This window comes from Acanthochromis polyacanthus, chromosome 4 (genome assembly GCF_021347895.1).
Source record: "Acanthochromis polyacanthus isolate Apoly-LR-REF ecotype Palm Island chromosome 4, KAUST_Apoly_ChrSc, whole genome shotgun sequence".
Lineage (NCBI taxonomy): Eukaryota > Metazoa > Chordata > Actinopteri > Pomacentridae > Acanthochromis > Acanthochromis polyacanthus.
Window position 1 is genome coordinate 26,858,491 of NC_067116.1, and position 21,315 is coordinate 26,879,805.

General features: G+C 39.8%; 1 protein-coding gene across 2 annotated transcripts in view; it reads right to left on the reverse strand.

Annotated features, from left to right (window-relative positions):
• farp2 (FERM, RhoGEF and pleckstrin domain protein 2) overlaps positions 1-21,315 on the reverse strand; it is a 48,179-nt gene that overhangs the window by 13,148 nt on the left and 13,716 nt on the right. The window contains exons 4-15 of one of the 2 annotated variants that reach the window (XM_022191995.2): positions 20,048-20,090; positions 19,888-19,966; positions 18,718-18,815; positions 17,452-17,566; positions 12,125-12,272; positions 11,945-12,040; positions 11,112-11,275; positions 10,909-10,977; positions 10,715-10,772; positions 10,146-10,422; positions 1,796-1,932; positions 1,452-1,541 (exon numbers count right to left, since the gene is read on the reverse strand). In XM_022191995.2, coding sequence (XP_022047687.1) covers positions 1,452-1,541; positions 1,796-1,932; positions 10,146-10,422; positions 10,715-10,772; positions 10,909-10,977; positions 11,112-11,275; positions 11,945-12,040; positions 12,125-12,272; positions 17,452-17,566; positions 18,718-18,815; positions 19,888-19,966; positions 20,048-20,090 — 1,374 coding nt within the window. Of the gene's footprint in view, positions 1-1,451; positions 1,542-1,747; positions 1,933-10,145; positions 10,423-10,714; positions 10,773-10,908; positions 10,978-11,111; positions 11,276-11,944; positions 12,041-12,124; positions 12,273-17,451; positions 17,567-18,717; positions 18,816-19,887; positions 19,967-20,047; positions 20,091-21,315 lie in introns of both variants that reach the window. The other variant, XM_022191994.2, reaches the window with a different exon arrangement.

The following is a 21,315-nucleotide window of genomic DNA, read 5'->3' on the forward strand; positions in this document are numbered from 1 at the left end:
TTTACATATGATCAGGGATGAAAACAGCAATCTAGATTGGGATTTTTCAGGCTTAGAGAACAGTAAATAGCTTCCACAGCCTGACTATTAAGCCCATCATTATACTGAAGAAATAGTGAAAGTCAGTAAATTAAGTATTGGGATATTTTCAGAGTCTCCCAAATTATTGGCCAATTTTTAGGGTCTCTATAACAGATCACATCGATATTTGCATATTGTCTGTTATGAGAGCTTTTGAAAAGAAAACAGCAAAAGAGGTTTTAGAGCAGTTTAAAATGGTGTCATCACATAGTTTGCCCAGCAGAGAGCGCTCTGACTGCATTATCTGTGAAACTCTCAGCAGCCCATGTAACTCGAAGAGCATACATCACATGTTGGTGCATCCAGCTTTGTTTCATGGTAATCTGCTAACTAGTTTGTAAAAGACATTGCTGGAACGTTATAAAATAAAAATATGATCCCATTATGTTCCCTTTCCAACATAACTAGCATAATCCTTGTCCTGATAACCGTCATGTCACTCATCTGTTTGCTAGCCAGCTACAGTTTGTGGGCTATAGTTAGCAGATTGAAAGGTTAGCATCACAACATCTTGAGATTTAATGCTGGAAAGTAACAAGCTTCATATTTTTTAAAACTTCCATGTCACTCACGCTTATTTTGTTATCTATAACAAGCCCACTAGCTGCTTTCCAAGCTCATCAGTTCAGTGGAAGCTAAAGTGTTAGCATCAAACCTCATTTTTTTTTTACATTACAACATTAATAGGAGTTTAAATATTGCCAAAGTTACAAGCATAAACTGTTCAGGACAAACTGAACCAAACAATTCCAGTCACTGCATCTACAAAAGCCTCAAATTAAAACTTCAGTTTTCCAACCGGACATGGAGAAACTTTCCCCCAATCTTTCTAAATACAAAGATAAATTCATTATACTGAGCTTTATAAAAACAAATATAGAATAGATAGCATGTAGTGTTTGCAATCAGTATTAGCATCAGCCCCTAAAGTTCAGCTTCGCTCAGACTCTAGATATTATTCTATTAAAACTTTAAATTTAAGCTAATGGGTCTGTCTAACAAAAACATCTATGACGTTCTGTACACAAACACAATAAGATTACTACTGCAATATTTTGGCAGCTGAACCACCAATAAATTACAGTAAAATAATACAAAATAACCATCTCCTAAAATACGGTAATGCAACAAAATTAAAGACCAAAACCCTACATTATTTGGGACATTTGCAGTGTTACAGCTGCAAAGACAATACAAATCTTCAATGAATGGAGGTCTATTGCAGAAATTAAAATAAACCAAAACATACATTAAAGAGGTCTTTTTTAATGTAATTTTACATGATATCCAGCATAATTTGTGGCATTTTCAATGTTCAGCATGTCTTTCTGGTTATTGTACTTCAGCAGGTTTAGAAAACAAAAACTCACCACGGTGATGACCTCGAGGTCCTTCAGGTACGTTCGCTCTGTGGTCAAAATCTCTTTGGCAATGAAGTAGGCCTTGTCGGTGGGATATCGCTGAGAGAGAAGAGGGACATTAATTTAAAAAAGCAATACAGCGATAGACAACACCTCAAAACAGGAGTAGATGCAAACTGACTTTCCCTTCACTGTGACAAAAATAACTTTCCATCCTATGATAAATTGCAATGTAAATGGAGTGTGTGTTGTGTGATTTAGGGTTGTGCGGCTGGGGTTGGAAGGGTGGTATGTGAGCAGTGTACCTTCCTCCTGCCCTCCTCCTCCTCCTCTAGCCTGGCAGTGCTGCCCACCTCGCTCAGGATGGGGCTTTGCAGGGGCGACGGGGCCTGACCCGGCAGGCTGAGGGTGGACATCTGGAAGGAGGGCGACAGGCAGAGGGGACCCTTGGAGGTGCAGGGGGAGAGCTGAGGGCTGTCAACCACTGAATCTGTGGAAGAGGGGAACACAAATGGAATTACTCTTTGAAGCACTCATGCCAAATGAAAGATCAGCTAAAGGAAGACGACAGTATGAGTTAGTGGGAAAGTGAATAATGAAAGAATGAGATAAAGGAATCTGCCCAAAAGGTCAAACATGGTATTTTGAAATGGGGAAAGGTCAACCCCAAAACCTGTCGGTGGGTTGTGAAAGACACGTCGTCTTGTTCAAAATAGATTTTTTAAAAATTAAAACACAAACAACTGCATTCTTTGTCAGTTAGAAACTGTCAAAAAAGAGCAAGAATTTATTTGCACATATTCAATTTTCTGATGGTCCATCATTTACATCTGTTTGTCAGAAACCTTCCACAAAATTAAGCTAAAAAGTGCAATACTGAATCCAAATCACTTTATTCTGCCCATTTCATCTAAACATTCATACAAACACAAAAACCCACATTTGGTTTGACTAGATTTGGTGAGAAAAAAAAAAAAAAGACCAAAAAATTGCATATTTGGTGCAGTTTCCATTAGTGACTCAACTGAAACCAGCAGTCGTGACAATTCCAAGACCTTTGTCTGAACTGCAGGTTTACACAGAACACAAGGATGGAAACAATTTAAAACAGAGTCCGAAAGTATCCATAGTATGTCGGGTCATTTTTTACATTGTTGGAAGAAAGTGTTATATATGCCGATTCTCGTTTTTTCATTTTTAAAAAAAAATGAAAATAATCAAGGAAATTCAACTTTTTTTTTCTATTTTATGTTCGATGTAAAACTGTGCCATAACATACAGAAAACATTTTTAATTTTTCTACTTCTAAGAACAGTTGTGCCGTTTCTACAGAGGTGAAGGACTTTATATTGCAGTGAAAAATGAGGACCACAGGGTTCAGTCAACAATCTCCACATGTCCAGTTCTGTAAGACGCTGCATATAGTCAAACATACGATAGTAAAACTCATCTTCATGTTTTTTTTCAGTCATCTTACTTTCTATGAGAAAAACACTGCTGCACATTTGAACAAAAACAAGTGGAGCAATTCACAAAAACACAAATGAAATGGGAGACAGCGAAGCCGACCAAGGAGAGTAATGGTTCCCACATTTTTTATCCTTCACCGCTGTTTTTCAAAGCCCTTGACAAGAGGAACAAATGATTAATTGTGAGTTATACGATCCTGATTCCATTTCAGAAAACAAGCTCTGCCGCTTTTGTTCTGCCTGTGAGCTTCTCTGCACAACAAATCAGGAAACAAAACAAGCGGCTGAAACGCTGGCCATTCTCTCCACTGAGTCATGGGTCACCACAGCTGTTCTTCCACTTCTATTAGAGAGGAAGAAAGAAAAAAGAAAAAAAAAAAAAAGGAGTGGGGGAAGGCTGAGAGGAGGAGAAAAAAACCTCACTACTCGACCCGGAAATAATTGCTCACACTATCAGGAATGCGGCTCGTCTGGAGGGCAAACAGTTGTTTATTTGAAGTTCCCCACCAGGAATGACACGAGGGGGAAGAGAGCGGACGCTGGGCTCCACGGCGGGAGGACGGGGGTTTGCTGTGGAATGACTTGGCCCGAAGCCTGTCCAAACAGGGAGCTCACACTCAGCTGGAATTAGGTGCAGAACTGTAGTGTACAAATCTGACCCAACCCCCGACAGCATACAAGTGTATTGCACCAAATATTAAAGGAAAAGCACTGTTGAAAAATAAAACCAGACAGCCCTCTTTTTCTACTGTTGTTAGGACAACTGCCTGATCTGCAGGGACATGTGGTTCCTTCAGAGAACAAGAAGGACTGGCTTAAGTGTGAAGAGATGAAAAAAAAAACCATTTTGGAGCATGTTATTGCCCCAGATGATAAAGATATATATATTTTATGAGGGATCATAAGTTGTTCCCGCAGAGCTACGTTTAGTTTTTGAACCTCAAGCGGCTTTGGGTTTTATTTTTTTCTCAGATCACATTTTCGCTCATTGTGGGTTTATTTTCACTGCAGTACAAAGTGCTGCGCCTCTACGGAAACCGCACAACCATGACTAGAAGCAGAGAGAACAAATGCAAAAAGTCATTTTTTTAAAAGTTGAATTTGTTTGACTATTATATAACTGGAAAAAAAAAAAGGAATCAACATATGCAACATTTTTCTAAGCGCAAGTATAGATATTTTACTACTTACATTTTCAGTTTGTTTCCATACTTGTCCTCTCTCTGCTCTATGTAAACACAGCCTGCAGTTAAGCCCAAAACTCTGGCTGTTAGCCACAGCCGAGTCAGTCACGGCCTCGTAGTTGTTTCAATGAACGCAGAATTTTTGGTTTTTCTGTTTGTTTTTGAAACTACACAGAGAAACACAAAGTGATTTAGATCAAATATCTCAATTTTAAGTTTAAAGTTAGTAATTATTTTTCGATTCTTTAAGAAACAAACATGCCTTTCAATGCTGTCAGCAGGTTTTGGGGTAAAGAGGGATGAAGCATAATTAGAATCAAACAGTACATATCCAAACAGTATCCCTTTGAGGTTGGGCCTCCAATATCAGCATCGATAAAATAATGTCTGACATGAAGAGGCTTCTGTTAAAGCAGTTAAAGGAATTACATAGCTGTTATTTTATTGATTTTAGCTTTGATGGGTTGCAAAAAAAAACAACATATTTTAATATTTTGGTGGGGATTTTGAACCATTTTCCACAAACAAAAAATAAATAAAGTACACAAGCATGTTCCTTTGTGCCCAGAGAAGACGATTTGTAGGCTGGGATGCATCTGCATCACCTTTAACACTTCAACACATTTTACCGGTATCAAAAAGTTGATATTTATATTAACTGTTCAGCCCTAATCTGCATCTCAAAAAGAATTTTAAGTCTGACATTCATGGTACCCAAAAGTGATTACTTTATTCTTGAGAGTAAAACACACAAACATTAAGTACAAGTTGTTTATAATTAGTAAATATACATGTTCAGGATTAAGTGATGATTACTTGGTGCCTAAGTGCAGTTAGCTGGTTATAAATGTCAGCCCGTCATTAGTGAATTAAATCTTTAGTTAAGAAGTGGGAAGAATCACATGGTAGAAAAAGGCAAACCCTTCATCACGTCAGTGACTCTACAGAGTTTACTGATGTGATCTGAAACAAAGCGACGCTCCGAGCTCTCCAAGGTGACACAGAAACACCTGTCCACACTTGTGACTGTAGAGAGATTGCAAAAACACTTCTGATACGTTTTGGCTACTTGCCATCCTTCAAAATGACAATGAGAACAGTCAAGAATTTATCAACTGTTTGAAAAAACTAAATTCTAACTTTAAAATGTAAATCCCCCTTTTCTACATTGATTTGTCAGAAACATCCCCAAAACAGGAACCGACACCTGAGATAAAAGCATATTGCATGACAAGGGTGAAGGTAAGTGCTTAAAGGCACTGTGGTGCAAGTGCTGCAGACAAAAGGAGGTTCTGTAACATGTACAGAGACAGAAAGACGTCAAGAAATCTGAGTCAAGTCTGACTCCAGGCACACTGAAGTGATTCTAGTCTAGCATGTATTTAAGAGCACAAGATGTTAGTTAACCCTCTGAATCCCAAAACCTGTTTAGCTGGCATGTTTCTATTTTTTTTTTTTTTTAAGTTAACAAAATTACAGCATTCAAAACCTCAGAAGCTGTAAAAACAGAAACGAACAGCAGATTTTAAACTTTCCAACGGTCCATGAACATATCATGCAACTTGTGCCATTCAAACAAAAAAAATATCAAAAACAAGCTTAAAATTTTGATATTTCATTCAAATCTCTAAATTCTACATCTTAGTTGGCAAAAAAAATACAAAGTCTGCATTAACATGGCTGTAAAAACATTCAATTCTGTGCTCTTCATTGCAACTGTAAAGCAAGGAGTGACTCAGCTGTGACCAGCAGTCAGGTGACAAAAATTCAGGGACCATTTGGCTGAACTGCAGGCAGTGTTTACACAGAGCAGAGCGGAGACCACAGGAGTGACTGGATCAATAAAATAAATGCAGCATTGCTTAAAAATGGTTTACAGAGAAGCAAGTTGTTGAAAGATACATTCAGCATGGTCAAATCTCTATGATGTGTTGCGTGTAAAGTGTCAAATTTGAAGAGATTCAAACTTGACATGTCGTACTGATGACACCTGTGGGCACTTACAAAAATTTTATATGTGGTAATTCCATTTTTAAACTTTTTGTAAGATAAAATTATGTCATAATGCACAGAAGACAGGTGCTTTGAGATGTGCAGGACTTTATATTGCAGTGAAAAATGAGCCAACAGTGAAGAAAAATACGACAGCAGCAACATAAATGCCCAGAAACTACCGGGAGTTTAGAGGGTTAACTAACGAAACTACGGATTTGAACTTCTCGTGCTCCAAAGAATCTAAATAGAATCATTTTAAGACAGATCTGACACCAGATACATCTGAGGCCTGGAGACTGACCAAATCCTATACAAAAAAAAAAAAAAAAGCCTTCTTTATGACCAAAAACTATTTCTCCTACACCAAAGCTGAATAAAACAATGCCAAAAATCCAGCTAATAAAAAAAAAAAAAAGCACCGAAAAACTCATAGCTAATGTGCAAAAGACCCCCGTTTACTTCCACAAAGCAGAATATCATCTTGTTGGTATTCCAAAGGTAGCTGATGCCAAAACCCCAAAACATGCTCACGGCTATGAAAAGCCAGAGAAGACAAATCAGTTGCACCAGAAGTACATGATAACTACCAAATACACCAAAAAGATTTCCTTTGATTATAACTTTGAGAAGCGCTGCATTGCTCTACATTCTAACTTAATTAGGAAGCACTCGTGTATGACACACTATTCATGCTAAAGCCTTACAAACATGTAGGATGATACATTCATTTTATAGAAAGTGGTGTTAACAGTGCACTCTCTGGCTCATTAGTACACCGTCTACATTCAACTTAGCTTAACACACAGAAAAAATGTTGGATGGAGTTAAATTTGATGAAATATACGGGCCTCTAGTCCTTCAGACGTCTTGAAGTGACCAAATAAAACGCTGACTGTGGATTGGTGTGATGTGAGGAATGCTGATAACTGCTGAGGCCAGTAGGTGTCAGTGAGGCACAGCAGTGAAAATGGAAAAATGGCTTCATGGCATGTCTCGTTTTTAAATACAGGAGGTCTGTAAGAACCACTAGACCTGGACAGCTACTGGTTTCATTTCACCCTGAGATTAAAGACAGACCAATGATTGCCACTACACAGACAGGGAAATTTAAGTAATCAGATTTAAATGCCCGACGATGATTATTAAGTAATAATAAAAGCAGGTAAGCATTTGTTAGGTACTTTGTCAATTAGGGTGTCCCATTATTGAAGCCTACTTATGATATAATTAAAAATATAAGCAGAAATAATTACAAAAACTCCATAATACTGACAAGTTTCCTTTATCAATATATGAGTTTGCCGTGTTTGGAACTATAATGCCAAATAATCAAATTAAAAGGCAAATGGAAAATGTTATTTTAAACTGCTATGCATTCAGTGAGTGGAAAATAAATCTAATAAGACAATGCTAATATGTACATTGTGTTTTAATCCTCTGACTCCCAAAACCTGCCAGCAGGTTTAAACAGCATGTTAACTTTAAAAAAAAAAAAAAAAAAAACTGCCACAATTGCACCATTTATCAGTGCAAGAAACTGTAAAAACAAAACATTCTGCATGTCTCACCACAACCAAGCAGCTGTTAGTGACTCGGCTGTGACCAACAGTCACATGGTAAGAATTCAGTGAATCTCTGGCTGAACTGCAGGCAGTGTTTAAGTCTGCTGGCTCTTCAAATTTTTGAAAATAAATAGTCATGATTTTTTTTTTTTTATCATTTGAATCTTGTCTGCTTCTAGCCATGGTAGTGCCGTTTCCACAGAAGTGCAATAGTTTATAATGCAGAGAAAAATGAGTCAAAAATATCCCAGAAACTGTTTGGGGTTCAGAGGGTTAAACTGTTACACACTCAGCAAGTGGCAGATAAATCTAGTATGACTATGCTAGTGTTTATGTAGTAAAAGAACGCGCATTTCATAAAAGCACAAAATGGTTTGCTTGGCATGAGTGATGAACCCTTAAATGTGTATTCATTATTAGAAACTGAAAAAGACACTGAAAGACGTTTGGCACTCAAAAATCTTGAAGTGAAAGACATAACTTGAAGGGCAGAGTTTCACGGGAAGGCACGAGGGATTTAAAAAAAAAAAAAAAAAAAAAAAAAAAAAAAAAAAGCACCACAACCCCACCATGGCTGGGATCCCAGGAACACCAGGTCAGATCTAAACAGAAATAACAGCGCTGTCCGCAGTAGAACAGTAGATGTAGGTGGATATACACAGATATGCCGAGGACAGGCTGCTGGAAAGAAAACAGAGAGATGGCTGGACAAATCTATCAGCCTACAAACTGTCTCATACAGGTGCAGCCATCTTTGTGTGCATCTCCTTTTCAGCAGCAAAAAGCTTGCTGGAGGGTGTTGTTGAGACTGAAGCCCCTTTCAGACATGGGATACAGAACACTGCTGCTTCTTCAGTCTGTTAAAGAGACGACTTCCTGTCGTTCAGACTCAGGTCATGTTAATGTTCCAACTACACTGACAGAGTGCCACACTACAATATGTATCATTCATGTGAGAGCATCTAGTGACGTACAATAAAAAATAATGCACTAAATAACAAAAGAATAAATCTTAACTAATAGCGGCTAATTAAACTGTCCAAATAACTGACGGCCTAGTTGGAACTGACGGAGCTGATTAGCTGTGACTGTGTCCATCTGTTTGAGGTGAACGAAAGCACACGGACTGACAGATTATGGTCGATCCCGTCTCCATGCATTTATTAAATATACTTAGAGGAAAGACCTGAAGTCCTACAAACAGCTGGAAACACCAAACTAAGCTTCAGGTCCTGATAAACTGGATTACATTCATTTTGGTGATTCTCATTAACCTTGGCGTGTTACAGACTGTCTTCAGTGTAGCAAAGTGACTGGATCCAACCTAGTAGCACTGTTGGTTTGACTTTTACACAAGGACGTCATCAGATTAACAGAAAGCAGTGAATGTCTGAAAGGGGCTTTTATGTGCATCTTTTTGAGCAGCTACAAACCTTTAAAGTGTGTTGTTGAGACCCAGGCTAAATAGTGTTACCTCTAAAGGGTGAGATGTGTTGCCGTTTATATGAACTATAACATCATAAAATGTGGACAGCCCTGGACTGAGGCTTCAAGTGCTGTAAAGGCCTTTGCTTTACATTTTAACATGTGGGGTTCCAGAGGGGTCTGTCATTGCCAGGGCCTGCAGGTTGTGGCACTGAAGGAGGAACCCCTCGATCCCACTGCTCCCTGTCAGAGGATTGCTGTAGAACAGGTTCTGCTCAGGGGGAAGGACGCTGTCAGAGCCCCAGTCGGAATCTGAATCCGAGCTGCCGTTCCCAGAGCCTTCGGTGGCTGTGGGCGGGTAGCTGAGCTGCTCCAGCTGCTCCACCAGGTCACTGAACTGAACAGCAGAGCTGCTCTCAGAGCGCACCGAGTACGCTGGGAAGTTGACCATGGAGCTGGCCTCTGACTGGATGTCCGACCCCGGCAGGCGGAGCGAGGACGAGTCGGGGCCTCCGTAACCCACCGACATGGACTCTCCTGCAGAGCTGAGCCCCAGATTGTCCAGGGAGCTGCACTCTGAGCGGTTATTAACCAGAGAGCTGGTCTCAGAGTGACCTACAATGCTATCAGGGAAGTTATTGGTGTTCCCATTCAGGTCCTCAATACCTACACTAAAGATCCTATTCTTGCTGAGGTCTGACTCCTCCACAAAATCCAACTGATCTACTTTATCCTCGAGGCCGTACGAATACGCCTCTGCCCCCCCACCATAGAACGAGATTTCAGTGGGATCATCATCGATAAACTCCTCGGTAACCTGCAGCGGCGAGTTTGACATTGAGAACAAGGGATTCTGTTTCGTACGCAAAAGCTCTGCCTCAAATGCCTCAGGTGTAAGAACCCCCCTCCTCTTCGCTCCTCTCCCTCCCACCGAGCAGCCCGTCCCCCTCCTCCCACCACGCTCACTATCCTCATTGCCATTTTTGGAGGGCTGTGATTGGGAAGTGGCACTCTCTACACACACAAACAAGGGGCTGCAGTGTCCTGCTGCCTGATTGCTGGGGGCACCTTGAAAAGCGAAGTGTGACGGGGAAGCGGCCTTGACAGCTTCTTCCTTCGGAGGGCTGGGGGGTCTGGGAGCTTGAAGAGGGGACTGAAGCTGCTGCTGGTGCTGCTGCTGCTGTTGGTGGTGAGGCGCTGGAGAATGGCTCAGTGTGGACAAAGGCTGGAACTGAGGCTGGAGATCTGTTCGTGGGTGAATGCTGGAGATGTGTGCTGGGTGGAAGGAAACGGCAGCTGAGGAAGGGGAGCAGGAGGTCCTGAGACTATCATTGAATGACAAGCTCTGAAACAACAGAAACCAGAGAGAACAAAGACAAATACAGAGTGAGGAAAGAGAGAAAAGGAAAAAGAGAAGACTTGTATCAGTTTATCCATTACAGCACAGTTTAAGTTTCACATGTTAGACAAAATACATTAAGGCTAATTCATGCTTCCCACGATGAAAGGTACATGTAGGCCTGGGTGATGTCATATACCTCTGATAGTATGAACAGAACTAAGTTTATGTCTGCCGTCTGTTTTCAAAGTCCACATCATGCATGCCTGGCCTTTAAACCGTTAAAGACTCCACCTACCGGTTTTGGCACATCTGTTGCAAGGGAGCGAGCAGACATTCGTATTTTACTGTTCCTCCTAAACAAGGAAAAAAAAAAATAAAAAAAACACATTCATGTCAGAATTTTTTATTATGAATACAGATGGAAACATTTTCCAGCAGGTGCTTAAGAAGAATTAGTGACTGACAGAGTGTAAACATTGAAACACACACCTCTGGTAAGGGGTCCTCTTCGCTCCATTTTCCTTGACGTACTCCACAAGCTGCTTCTGGGTTCTTCCACTGACAGAGAGAGGTTTGAATTAAAGCAAAGGTCATTGAAATTACTGTTTGATCCAACAAGAAACCTCAAGCTGAACATAAGCAAGAATTAAAGACATGACAGATGCTTTTGTTTTCATGTCAGCAGTGATTACCTGTATCTGAAGGAGGAGCCTCTCGTGAAGAGGATCGCTTTGGATTTGGGTTGTGGTTGGTCAAACAAACGGAAAAATGAATGATACTCCACACAGATCTTCCAGAAGATTTTACACTGGTCGCGACTGGCCATCATAAATTCCAAAGTATCCTGATGAGGACCCTAAAACACACGTTAAACAGAAATAAAAAAAAAATAAACACAGACCTGGTGTTCCTTGCAGCAGATGTGAAATCTGACATAAGCCCTCTGAACTCAAAGCCATTTCTGGACATTTTTTCCTCGTGTTTTTCCTCTTTTCCTCACTGTGGGCTCATTTTTCCCTGCAATATAAAATCCAGCACTTCTTTGGAAACAGCACATTCATGGTTCTGATATTTAACCATTTAGATTTGTTCCCATTGTTGTCTCCTCTCTGCTCTGTACAAAGACGGCCTGTAGTTCAGCTGAAAAGTCCCTGAATTTTTGTCTGGTGACTGTTGGTCATAGCTGAGGCCTTCATTGTTTGTCTGCTGCACTCAGAAGCAGTGATTCTTTAGTTTTCTACAGAGTCTGGTCAAAGATCCACTTCTGGTGAATTTTCAGACAAGAGAGGCAGAACAAAGTGTTACTAAAAAAAGTTCAATGCTTAAACTCCAACTGAGTCACTTTGTCAAATAAGATGCATTCAAGAACTGTCAAAAAGATGAAAATTTCTGTTTTACAGTTTGTTGTTGATAAATGGTGTCATTTTGGCCATTTCAAACCCATCAACAGGTTTCAGGAGTTCAGATTGTTAAATAACTGTCTCATTTTCTGGACCTGGACACTGATTTCTGATTGAGTACTTACATGGACCTCTGGGTGAAGTTTGATCAGGAACCGTTTCCTCTTGAAGCTCAGTTTGCGAATCTTGGACCAGTTGAAGGTATTTATCTTTGTGTGGCCCTGGAAGAGAAAGACTTGCTATAAAGACAGAGGTAACATTAAAGAACACAGGTAGGGACTGGATTTCACAGAGCAGCAAATCACCTGAAAAACCTGAAGCCCCATGTGAGCGACAGCCAGATTAATCTTGGTTCCTTCCCGGTCGGCTGCTGGGTGAAAGCGGACTCCATACATTTCCAGTTTACGGGCAATCTCCAGGATCTGGAAATCTGATTCAGCGGGAGTCTGGCCTCTGGTGGAAACAATGCAACAAACACATTAACACTTAACGGTAACAACACTTCCATTTCATGCTTGTTGTTCACAGGCAGGTCATCTGAGGTCTTCTTAGTGCTCCGTTTATCATGGCTGACCATGTAATACTGCTGTGCAGATCAGAAACCGATCAATTTTCCCCATCACTATCCTAGTCTGGTTTAATAGCCAAAACAAAAACTGCTGTTCTAATTCTTAATGAGATTTAGATAATTATTTCTCTTTGCGGTGGAAGTTTGTTTCTGTACGTCTTTGTGTAATCCTACAAACAAACAGGTGCAGATCTGGATAATTTGCTTCAATACTGCCAGACTGGGCATCGGTCGTGGTAGAGGACTCAACTCTTTAAGCTAGTTACTTCCACCTTCCAAGCAGCGTCTCGGGATTTTTTGGTCCTGCTGCATTTTCCTTCACAGTGGGCTGATTTTCGACTGCAATATGAAGTCCTATACCTTAATGGAAATACTATGAACAAGGCTAGAAGTAGAGAGAACACAAAAATGTCATCTAAAATGCCACAAATATTAAAAAAATAAACACAAAACAAAAACAAGTTTAACATTTTTGCTTATGCATTTCAAAAAGTGCACCCAGGTGTTGCCCGTACTAAAATATGATGACTCTGCATACTATAAACAGTTTACTATTTACATGTTTAATTAGCTTCCATACTTGTTTCCTATCTGCTCAGAGTAAACACAGCCTGCAGCTCAGCCAAATAAATTCTGAATATTTGTCACATGACAACTGGTCACTGATGGTTTCACAGCTGCATTACGAAGCACAGAGTTATTTGCTTTTAATTAAATGTTCAAATTAGAAATATATTAAAGCGATTTTGATTAAATATTACAATTTCAAGCTTATATTTGGATCATTTTCGATCAGCGTGGCACGTGACAGATGAGTAGTTAGTGGACTGTAAAAGTTTAAATCTGACAATACTTTCTGTTTCCACACATTCCGGCTGATAAGTGGATTTTGGAGACTTTTTTTTTTTTTTTTTTTTTAAAGGTAGCATGTCTTTAAAAGTGCTGGTGGGTTTTTGGGATTCAAACGGCAGTGAAAAATATTTAGGTTTAAATCTGCAATTTATCTGTGATTCCTGTGGGTGACATCATGGATAAAGATCTGTATTGATCATTGATCAACTACGGTCTGTTACACCACTACACCAAATCAGACAAAACTATTCAATTCCTGTTACAGTTTTACAGCAAACATCTATATTTACTCATCTGTGTGACTGACCTTACTCCCCCAGACTTTGAGTAAGCTGACTAAATAAATCCCTGATTGCTTCAATTCATTCAGCTAAATACAGACAATACCAACAGACTAAACTAAAAAAAGTCTAGGCGTCTGTGTAGAGATATTGTCCACAACATTTTAACAGGAGCATCAAGTAGATCAGAAATAAAACTCAAAGGAGAAAAATAAATACACATTTCACTGACTTGTCACACAACCGACTTATAACACTGCAGCTCATCTATAAAACCTGAAGCTCACCATTGTTTACTTTTCTTTTCCTCCTCCTTCCTTCTATTTATCTCACATGTTTCACAACGTCTGACTCGTGATTATTGAACATCCCTGATGCATTCAATCATGCACTCTGAAGTGGTGTTGCATGTGGTGTGCTACACAAATAACTTTGCCTCAGCTGTCCTGCAGGTCGTGGGTGCTTTCCAAGATAAGTTGTGTAATACATCAACACTTAGTTTAAGATGCACAACTTCCATTTGAACATAAATAAATCTGACTGCCTTCTATCTGTTGTAATACTATTCACTCGACCCCAAATGACTCCATATAGCACAGCCTAAAACTGCAAAAACAGAACAATTGTCAGGTTGTAAACTTTCCTACAAACCTTGAACCATTTACCTGTGACATGCTGTTCAGTCAGAAAACTTAACCAATGGTAGGCCTAAGTTTGAGATGGTTCAGCAAAATCTGTTAATGTTACATGTTTGTTCTGCACTCATCGACACAAACAACAAACTATGACCAACTCAGCTGTAAGGTAAAATTCAGGGACTTTCAGTTGAACTGCAGGCAGTGTTTACACAGAGCAGAGAGGAGACAAGTATGGAAACACAATAACGTAAAAAACAAGACGACATGGTCATCAATATCCCCCGCCACATGTGATGTCTATGAGTCTATATCCAAAATAGTGATCAAGGGCCATAACTCTGTTAAATATTATCGCACAGGTCTCATTTTCGAACTTGATCAAGGTGTCCATGGTGTGAAGCTACACACTAAGTTTTGTAATTCTAGCTGTAATAGTTTCCGAGAAAAGCTGTCCCCTTCATCTCGGACGGACGGACGAGGCCAAACCTATATCCCCCTTTTCCACTTAGTGGAGGCGGGGGATAATAATTAAGCATTAATAGTATGTGGGTTAGTCACATTATTACAGTACTGGTAAAACTTGTGGAATGGTGGATATGTTGAGTATAAGTAATTTTTTTAAGTAAAAAAAAAAAAAATCAAAGCAATTCAACTTTTATTTTTGTCATGATTTAAGACATTGTAACTGTGGCATACTGCACTGGAGACACATTTGACTTCTCTCTACTCCAAAAAGGTGCAAGACTTTATATTGCAGTAAAAAAAAAAAATTAGCCCATAGTGAACAAAAATGTTCAGAAACTGCTTTGGGTTCAGGCTGTTGAACCACATCATGGACGCCTGAGCCTCGTAGTATACATGAATAACCACAAACTGTTCAGATTTCAGAGGATAACATCGGTTTTCCAGAAATTTGGGCAGTGAATATACATATATGTTCTCAAATGTTTGGTTTGCTTGTCTACTGTAGCAGAGTACATTTGAAATTTGACATGCGATGCCTAAAGCACAGTTACATAATAAAACTATTTTAATGGCTGCTACTGGCAGGTGTACAACTTCTCCTCTTGATTTATGACATCAAATTTTAACAAAGTAAGACAGTATCATGACATATAGTGCGACCCTAAATCCTTTGTAACTTCTAGGATTTTAGAAGCATTATCAGAAACCATGTGATTACAACCAAACAGCATGGTAGGAAGACATATCCATCCAATCATCACCCCATTCTAATTTTGTTCATCCGTTAAGCAGTGAAATCTCCTTAGGGCCCTCCCCTGCCCCACTGGCCTCATGGCTAATAGACCGGCCAGAGTGAGGGATTAGGCCAGGGGAACTCGCTGCTGCTTCCACACTGGCAACCAAGGGAGGAGATTAGCTCAAGTCTTTAGTGCCGCCTAATACACTGGGTTGAAAGGGGCTCCTATTGGCCATAGGATAGAGGCTGGCTGTGGGAAAACTGCAGCGAGGGGGTTTTGTGAGACTCTAAAATGGGCAGAATTGCCTCATTACGGCTGTTCAACCAGAACACACGGTTGTCTCATTTGCACGATATCTGAAAAAACCAACACGGTGGTGTTCGGTTTTCTGCGATATGTATTGTGATAATAGAAAATACAGGAATTTTGACGAGATAATTAAAATAACTTTTTTGTGTGAGTGTTTGGGAGGATTTTGCACTCGTCGCATTGAACTTTTGGTGCTGATTTAAATGTTCAGACAAACTAGTTGTGTTACCTCAAGTAGTGGCAACATCTGTAAGACCCTGTAAACAGAGCACTTGTTTTTGGCCAACATCACTTTTTTGGTAGGCAAAATATTTCCAGTTACAACTGCCTATGGTTGCAAAATTTCAATCCCATGTTGTGCTGCTAACGTACAAATCTACATTAAAATATTCTTCCATCTCAAAAATGTTCATCATGTCTTCTTATTAATGCAATAATTCTGAGTTCTTCTTTTCAGACATAAGGTGCATAGACAGATGTTGATTACCTTGACGTGTTTCGGTGAAAGCTCTCGCTTTCTTCAGAAGCATCTCACTCACAGCGTGACGTGCCAACCGGCAGACTTTGACAGCTGGCCATGAACAGAGACGAGACGAGAGGAGCTTCATGCTCTCTTACACCTGGGACACCCTACTCCAGAAAAAAATAGGGCGGTGTGGTTTGTGGCACGCCTGGTGGGGCGGTCAGGTCCGTTGGGCTCACCACAACATGACATTACGGCGTGGTTGGCCCGGCGAATATGGCTGCTCTACTGGGCGTGCTGCATATGCTGGCTGTCAAAATCTGCCGGTTGACACGTCACACGCTGTCAGTGAGACGCTTCTGAAGGAGGCGAGAACTGCTCGCTGAAACTGTCAAGGTAATAAACATCTATCTGTTCACTTTATGTCTGAAAAGAAGAACTCAAAACTGTTGCTTTAAAATATTCTTCATCTGAATTCAGAGCATCTCCTAAAAGCAAAATGTCATTAAAATTGTACTCAAAGCTCCTCACTGACTGAACATCTGCTTATTGATAGACGCCATAATTCACCTGTGTTTCCTAAAAGCCTTCCATGCAGGCTACAGGGGAAGCTAACTAGACAGTTGTGCACAGGGAAGCATCTAGTCTCCGTTTAGGTACTGCAGCAGCTCAGACTGATGTGAGACCAAAAATGATTTTAAAAAGATCAAAATAAGGAATTGTAATGTCAGATTTACCAAAGTTAAACACCATTTCACCTAGAGGAGCCGTTTTAAAACATAAATATCACAGTACATCATTTTCATTTACTGTGAAAAGACAAAAATCATGACTGAAAAATTCCATCGGTTGTGTCGCCCTACAACTTATGTTACATGTCTTTTCATAATTGTGATTCTCTCATGGTCTTTCATTTTGGTGTGTACATGTGGAGGCTACATTTCAACCAACTGTCTAAATAAAGTTAAAAACACTATTTATCCAACAACCCTTAAAGGTAAATGATGTTCTATTAGAAGGACTTGTCTTGCAGATTAGCAATGTAAAATTAAAACCGTCAGTTTTCTTTTTGTAACAAGCAGCAGCATGAAGTGATTGAGTTAATACATGGCAATGTGATGCTGAAACAACATATCATGCAGCCCTAACAGACCAACATAGTTCATCATGTTCATATCAGGAGGTCAGACTCAAACATTCTCAGAGTCACAAACTGAACAGCCACAGTCAGATGACATGAGCTGTTCAGAAATGTGAGGAAAACATCACACAGCTTCATCTCCACATGAAACGAGGTGCAGGACAGACCACAGACTTACAGATGCCTGCGGTGGAGCTCCATGATCCTCTCTTGCACTTTCTCTTGGTAAGGCAGCAGCTTGTTTATCCTCAGGAAGTCTCTGTCCGCTGCATCATCGTAGTCTCCGATCTCCGCTGTGGTTTGCGAAGGAAAACGCAAAACACCAGTTTGTAAAATCAGGGTAAACATCTATTAGGAGGGTTCATTCCCTTTATTTTGACTATGTGCAGTTAAAATTCGATTAGACTGTTTATTAATAACTGCAATTAAACAACTTTAATGGTGTGTCCTCCATTTTCTGACCTTTAAACTAGAGGTTACACTGGAAAGTCTCTGGTGTAAAGTATTCAGAAATCTGACATTCAAACTGTTCTGTTAACCCTCTGAACTCCAAAAACTTTCTCCTGCAACATTTTTCCTCACTGCAGACTCATTCTAAACTGCAATATAAAATCCTGCACCTCTATAGAAACTGCACAACCATGGTTAGAAGTAGAGACACCTCAAAAATACTGTCTGTGCAGTATAACAGTGATTAGGCCATAAATCATTAAAAAAAAAAAGAATTATTTATTTTACAAAAATAAAAAAGTGGAATCTAAAAATTTTCAGTGCCCTCAGGTGTTAAACATACTGTAAAAAATTATTAATATTTAATTTGTTTTCATGCAGGTTTACCATCTGCTCTGTAAACACGGCCTGCAGCTCAACCGAGAACTCTGAGTTTTTGTCAAAGGGCTGTTAGCCACAGCTGAGTCAGAACGGGCTTCACTGCTTTGCCGAAGAATGGAGCATTTCTTATTCTTTATTTTTTCAAAATATGATGCAAATGGCATAGCTTAGGCAAATACATAATTATATTACGTTTAAGTTTTCAGCAATTGTTAATACAAATAGATCAAAAACCGCCTGAAAGCTAAAAAAATATGACGACTCTGTTTCTGCAGTTCCTAGTTGATAAATTATGTCATTTTTTTAAAGGATAACACACACCTTTCTAACCTGCAGGTGAGTTTTGGGATTCAGAGGGTTATAGATTTTCAGAGGGAAACGATCTGGAGCAATGTATACTTTTTATATTCTTGTGTCTGAAACAAAGTAGCCTAGAGCAAACCTAAATGTTAGAAAAAAAACATACAAAACACAATATATATAATTACAATAACAGAAGTAGCTTAATCAAATAAGCTTTGCAATGCATTGTTCCTTTATAATAAACAAAAAAGCTAAATATTACTTAATAGAAAATCTACTATTGTAGTTCAGATATCAGCCTCAAACATACACTGGACAAGGTGAGATGCCAGCAGGGCTCCAGTATTTTCTGTGCAGACCAGTCGTCCCTCCATCAAATCTCTTTTCATCTGCAGGGAGAATAAGTACCTATAGAAAAAAAAAAAAACAACAGACAGGCTTAGTGTCCATCTGTTTATGTTAAGGAGAATTAATTGGCACAAATCAAGCTTATTGTGGATTAATTTAATTGTTAGGAACACTAAAACCATGTAACAGCATTAAACCACAACTCTTGGAACAAAAAATGTGATTATGCATTCAGTTAACTCTCTAAACCTTAAAAGTTACTGGCAGGTTTGAAAGCCCCCCCACAAAAGTCACATTATTAATCAGTCAGAAATGGGTAAACATAAATAATCCTTGAACTACTCATCTGTGATGTGCATTGGAAGACTTAACAAGATCCAAGTCTAAAATTGTGATATTTCATCTAAATCACGTCATGTTTCATGTCTTAATTAGAAGATTTGAAGAAAAGAAAGCATTTGAACCAGATTCTGCACAACAAATAAACCATGAAGCCACTGGCCACTCAGCTGTGACCAACGGTCATGTGATAAAGATTCAGCAACTTTTCAGCTGAACTGCAGGCTGTGTTTACACAGAGCTGATAGAAGTATGGAAACTAATTAAAAATGCAAGAAGTAAAATATGTATAGTCTGTACAGTTTCCATTTTTCCAGTAATTGTAACACCTGTAATCATTTTGGAAAAGAAGTTCTACCAATGTTGATTTTTCAAATTTGTAAAAATAAATAAACAACATTTTATTTTTGTCTTTTTCTATGATACATGTGTAACTGTGTCAGTGCAGAATTCTCTCTCCTAGTCACAGTTGTGTTGTTTCCACACAAGTGCAAGACTTTACACTGCAGTGAAAAATGAGCCCTCAGCAAGTAAAACGGAGCAGAAAAAGCTCAGAGCCCACTTGGGGTTTAGAGGGATAAGAATGCACAAGTTTAGAGTTTTAAGTTCAGCAAAAAAAAAAAGAATTTCATAAACATTTTTTTAGAGGAGAAACACTATAATCTTAAAAAGCCCGGAAATCCATACATGTGAACTTCTAAAAAGACAAAAGAAAAGATCAGTTTAGTTTGTAAAGCTCTCTACACAGGCATGAGATGAAAGCAATATCCAGTAGGAAATTACAGGCACTGACCTGGTGTACTCCTCCTGCAGCTGACCAGGGTCAGGGGGAAAGAATTTCACCGACAGTCTAAACAACGTATTTGCTGGTCCTGAAAAACATGAAAACAGATCGTGAGTGCACAGACACATTTCATTAGTTGGAATTTGAGCCGATATCTGAGCTCACTCACTTCTGACTTGTTTTGCAATGGGCTTGGTGGGTTCCAGCCAAACCTGAAGGGAAAGAAATGTAATCATTCTCACAATATTATGAGAACAAAACAGGACGGGTGATGACGGCGCAACGTCGAGGACTTCCTTACTGCACAGTGACTGTTCACTATGTCAGAGCAGAGAAATGTCGCAGTGTTGTCGGCTAAACCTGGCTTCACTGTAGGAGTGTTACATCTGGGCCTGATTGAGGAGGAATGTGCTCGATCCAGACAGATCTACTGTATGAGCTGATACCTGCCTGGATTCTGCTCAGTTTAAAGCTGCTGCTCTGTCTGTGTAAGGCATCAAAATACATTCAGGGAAGGTGCTGAGACCTCTATATCTGATTTAGAAATCAACAGACAAAAGATTAACAAGGCATGGGTGTCGTTTGCTCCAGTCGCATTTTTACTCATTTTGGGCTCATTTCTAATTCCAATTTAAAGTCCTGCATCTCAGTGGAAACGGCACAACCATGACTGAAGTACAGACAACTCAGAACTGTCTTCTGTGCAGTATGACACCGCTATAATGCCAGAAATTGTACAAAAAAAAGGTTAAAACATTGGATTCCTTTATGTATTATACAAATTAAAAAAAATAAAAATCTGTGCACACAGAAGTTAACAACAGTGAAAAACAGTTGATTGTACACACTATAGACATATTTGCTCTGTGTAAACACGACTGTTGATTGTTGCTGAATCACTAAGAACTTCCTGGTTGTGCCAAGAGATTAGGGCTGGCCCGAATAGTGGTTTCTGGCCTCCGAATATTCGGGCCCTATTAAAGACGAATATCCGAATATTCGTTCCGCCCCGCAACGTCCGACGGGTGGGGGCGGCGCGGGGGTGGGGATGCGGTCGTGGCGGCGCCGGCAGCTTGTGACACAGACGGCCCAAAAATTCGGATCCTTTTTCATTTTTAGAAAGTTCTGGCCAACATTTCCTGGTGACAGATTGAATCCAGTGTAAACCGACCTTCGTTGCCTTCGTTTTGTCTTCAGCAGAGGTCTTCGGCATCTTGTCTTGTGTTTATGCAACGAAGTGAAGCGCGACGTCAGAGTCTGCAGCCACCCGGCCATTCGGGTGGTGTTTACAAACAAACAAATGGAGGAGCCGAAATGAGTCGAAGAACACGGCGGGACGAGCCGAAGTGGGCCGAAGGCGCAGGGAAGAGACGAGCTCCGAATATTTTCGTCTGGGGGGAGGAGGGAGTGATCACATCGACATATGTGTATATGTTA